Source organism: Trichinella spiralis (assembly GCF_000181795.1).
Source record: "Trichinella spiralis strain ISS 195 chromosome Unknown Scfld1372, whole genome shotgun sequence".
Classification (NCBI taxonomy): domain Eukaryota; kingdom Metazoa; phylum Nematoda; class Enoplea; order Trichinellida; family Trichinellidae; genus Trichinella; species Trichinella spiralis.
Window position 1 is genome coordinate 1 of NW_003528311.1, and position 3,505 is coordinate 3,505.

Consider the following 3,505-nt stretch of genomic DNA (forward strand, 5'->3'; position numbering starts at 1 on the left):
TCCTCCCCCCCGGATGGGAGAGTCACTCTCCCATCACTAACCCTGGCTGGCTCCAGCACCACCAGCTTGGCAACTGGTCTCGTGACCTCAGCGGTCGAGGTCCGGAGTCGTGCTGCTCGGGCTACGCCGTCGCTGCCTGGGAGAAGCTCCGTCACCACGCCGAGGGGGCATCGCCCACGCGGGACGTGGTCCTCCAATATCAGGACGAGGTCGTTCGGCTGGGGGCCTTCAGCATGGCGTCTCCACTTCGGGCGCGGCAGTAAGGTGGCGAGATATCCGCTCCGCCATAGTCTCCACCATTTCGCGATTAACTGTTGCCGGTAACGCCACCGGCTCTCCCAGCGCTGGGATCTCCCCCCTGGGGGGTGCCAATTCGCATCCAGGTCGTCGACTGCGGGGAGATCTGCGTAGGCCCGACCCGTCAGCAGCTGAAACGGACTGAGGGGTAACGGGCCGCCTGGTCCCTCCTCCACGAGGGTTAGGGGTCGAGCGTTGAAGCAGGCCTCGATCTCACACAGGACGGTTCGGAGCTCCTCCTCATCCAACAGTGCCTGCCCCAGAACCTTCCGCAGTGACTCTTTCATAGTGCGAATGAGGCGTTCCCAGTAGCCCCCCATCCACGGGGCCCTTGGGGGTATGAATTTCCATCGAATTCTTTGTCCGGCGAGGTCCCGCTGCACTTGATCCACATCGATCTCCTGCCATAGCCGGCGCAGTTCGGCAGCCGCGCTCTGGAATGAGCGGAAGTTGTCCGTCTGGATGACCACCGGCCGGCCTCGTCGAGCCATGAAGCGGCGAAGAGCCTGTAGCACTCCAACTGTCGACATCTCTGGGACTAGCTCTAAGTGCACCGCACGCGATACCATACACGTGATCAGGCACACGTAGCGGGGCGTTGTGGTCTTTCTAGTTCCCCGGACGAACAAGGGCCCGGCGAAGTCCATGCCTACATGGGCAAAGGCGGGCGCCGGAGTCGTTCTAGCTGCAGGTAGGTCGGCCATCTTCGGTTGGGGAGGCCGCCCCGTAGCCCAGCGGCATTGAAGACAGCCACGGAGCACCTGCCTCACGCGGCTTCGCCCCCGCGGAATCCAATAGCGTTGCCTTAGCGCGAACAGTGTCTGGGAAACTCCTGCGTGTAGTTGTCTCAGATGGCAGCGAAGGACAAGTCCTCGCGTCACCTCGTGTTCGCTAGGGAGGAGGGCGGGGTGCCTTCCGGATAACGGTAAGCTGGACTGTCCCAGCCGACCTCCAACCCGCAGCGTCCCCGCGGCGTCCAGGTAGGGGTTTAGTGGACCCAGCTCGCTACGGGCATGCACGTTGCCGTTTCTCTTCAGCGCTTCGATCTCCTTCGGGAATCCTTGTCTCTGGGCGATCCGTACCCATATCTGCTCAGCCGCCTCCAGCTCCGGGGCCGTCAGGGGTCCGGTCCGCCGATCTTCAGATACGGAGCCGCAGTTGTGCCCAAATCGGAGGCAGAGGGCGGTGATCCGGAACAGCTTCTCGATGTCGCCGTACCTTCCTGGATCGAGAACGTGGTCCGGGTTGTGAGTCACCACCGAGATCAGCAGGGTTGGTGATCGATCCTCATCGGGTGGAGACGGAGGTTTGCGTTCAGACTGGCCCCGTTTCCTTGGCCATGTTTCCATCGGCTCGGCGAGCCACTTTGGCCCTTGCCACCAGCAACGGTTCTTCGAGAGTCCCTTCAAGGATGCTCCGCGGCTCAGCACGTCGGCAGGGTTGCTCTTCCCCGGGCAGTGTCTCCAGCAGGTCGGTTCTACTAGCTGTTGGATCTCTTCCACGCGGTTCCGGACGAAAGGCTTCCACTGGCTGGCCGCCGACTGTATCCACGCGAGCGTGACTTCGCTGTCGCTCCAGCACGAGATGGAGCGTATATCTAAGCGTAGTGCCTCTTGAACGTAACAGATCAGACGCGCGGCCATGAGAGCCCCCATAAGCTCCAGCCGCGGGAGGCTCAGGCGCTTCACTGGGGCGACTCTGGTCTTCGCTGCCGCTAACCTCACCCACGCGGGTCCAGACAGGGGTTCCACCCGCAGGTAGACTACCGCACCGTAGGCCCGCTCGGAGGCGTCGCAGAAGGCATGAAGCTCGATCCGCTTCACATGGTCCAAAGGTATGGGAACCAGGGCCCGGGGCAGCCGGATGAGGGGGAGGTCGTCCAGTTCACTCTTCCAAGCAAGCCAAGGTCTCTCGACGTCTTCTGGGAGTGGTTCGTCCCAATCCAGCCCCCGCTCCCATAACGATTGGAAGAGAATTTTTGCCCGCACGAGGAATGGGGCCAAGCATCCAATCGGGTCGAAGATACCCGACGCGACGCTCAACAGTTGTCGTTTCGTGTCCCCTCCCTCCGGGCGTCTCCTTTCGGGATTTACAAACGTCAGATAGTCTTCGTTACGCTCCCAATAGATTCCTAACGTCTTCCAGGGCCGGCCGCCTGCCCCCATCGTGGTCTTCTCCAGTGGGAGGTCTTGGAGGGCGTCTGGTTCATTGCTGGCCCACTTATGTAACTGGAACCCGCCGGAAGCCAGTAAGGACGACAACTGGTCCACCAAGCTCCGAGCGTCCGCCACCGAGTCGCAAGAAGTGGCTAAATCGTCCATGTACATGTTATTCAATACTTCTTCGGCCGCTCGGGGCGCGGACCCATGATTCTGGTTGGCGTGCAACCGCACGGTCCCCATGGCCAGGAAGGGTGAGCAGGTCAGTCCGAAGCAGACCCGGGTGAGGCGGTACTTGCGGATCTTCTGCTCGTCATCCCGCCAAAGGAATCTGCAGGCGTCTCGATCTTCAGCCCTCACTCGGATTTGCAGGTACATCTTCTCGATGTCGGCCTGCAACCCTACCCGAAGGCGGCGGAAGGAGAGAATTGCACGCAGCAGGTCAATCTGGAGATTCGGTCCCGCTTCCAACTGGCGGTTCAGTGTGATCCCCTTATACGGAGCGGCTCCATCGAACACCACTCGACATTTTCGCTCGTCGCCCGCCCCCTGGTAGACCGCGTGGTGGGGAAGGTACCACGTCCGCCCAAGCGGGCTTGCCTCCGGCGCAGGTTCCGCCCAGCCTTCGTCGAAGTACTGCTTCATGACTGAAGCGTACCGCAAGCGATCTTCTTCGCGTGTGCTCAGGCGCCGCTCTAATGCCAGGAGCCGGCGTCGGGCGTGAGAATAGTTGTTGGGGAGGGCCGGTCCACCGGGCACCCAGGGTAGGCCGACCGAGTACCTCCCCTCGTCCAGATGGAGTTCCTCCTCCAATTTCTTCATCGCCGCTGTTCCATCGGCAGCGGAGTCTTCGGTGGGTGTGATTCCCAGCGCCTCGATTTCCCAGAATCTCCGCAAAGCGTCGTCGTTGGAACCTTCGCCTTGTAGAAGGAAGACCCCGGCCTCCGAGGCCCGATTTCGGGCGGCTCTCCCGCACGTGATCCAGCCGAGGCGAGTCTCCACGGCCACTGATCCACCGGTCGCTCTTCGAATGCGACCGGTCACGAGTT

General features: G+C 61.8%; 1 protein-coding gene across 1 annotated transcript; it reads right to left on the minus strand.

Annotated features, from left to right (window-relative positions):
- Positions 1 to 41: 41 nt before the first annotated feature.
- Positions 42 to 2,834, minus strand: Tsp_13794 (putative integrase core domain protein; the record flags this gene model as incomplete). Its single annotated transcript, XM_003369859.1, has 1 exon — positions 42 to 2,834. A coding segment is annotated over exon 1 (2,793 nt), but the record flags the coding sequence as incomplete, so codon positions are not given.
- Positions 2,835 to 3,505: the final 671 nt, after the last annotated feature.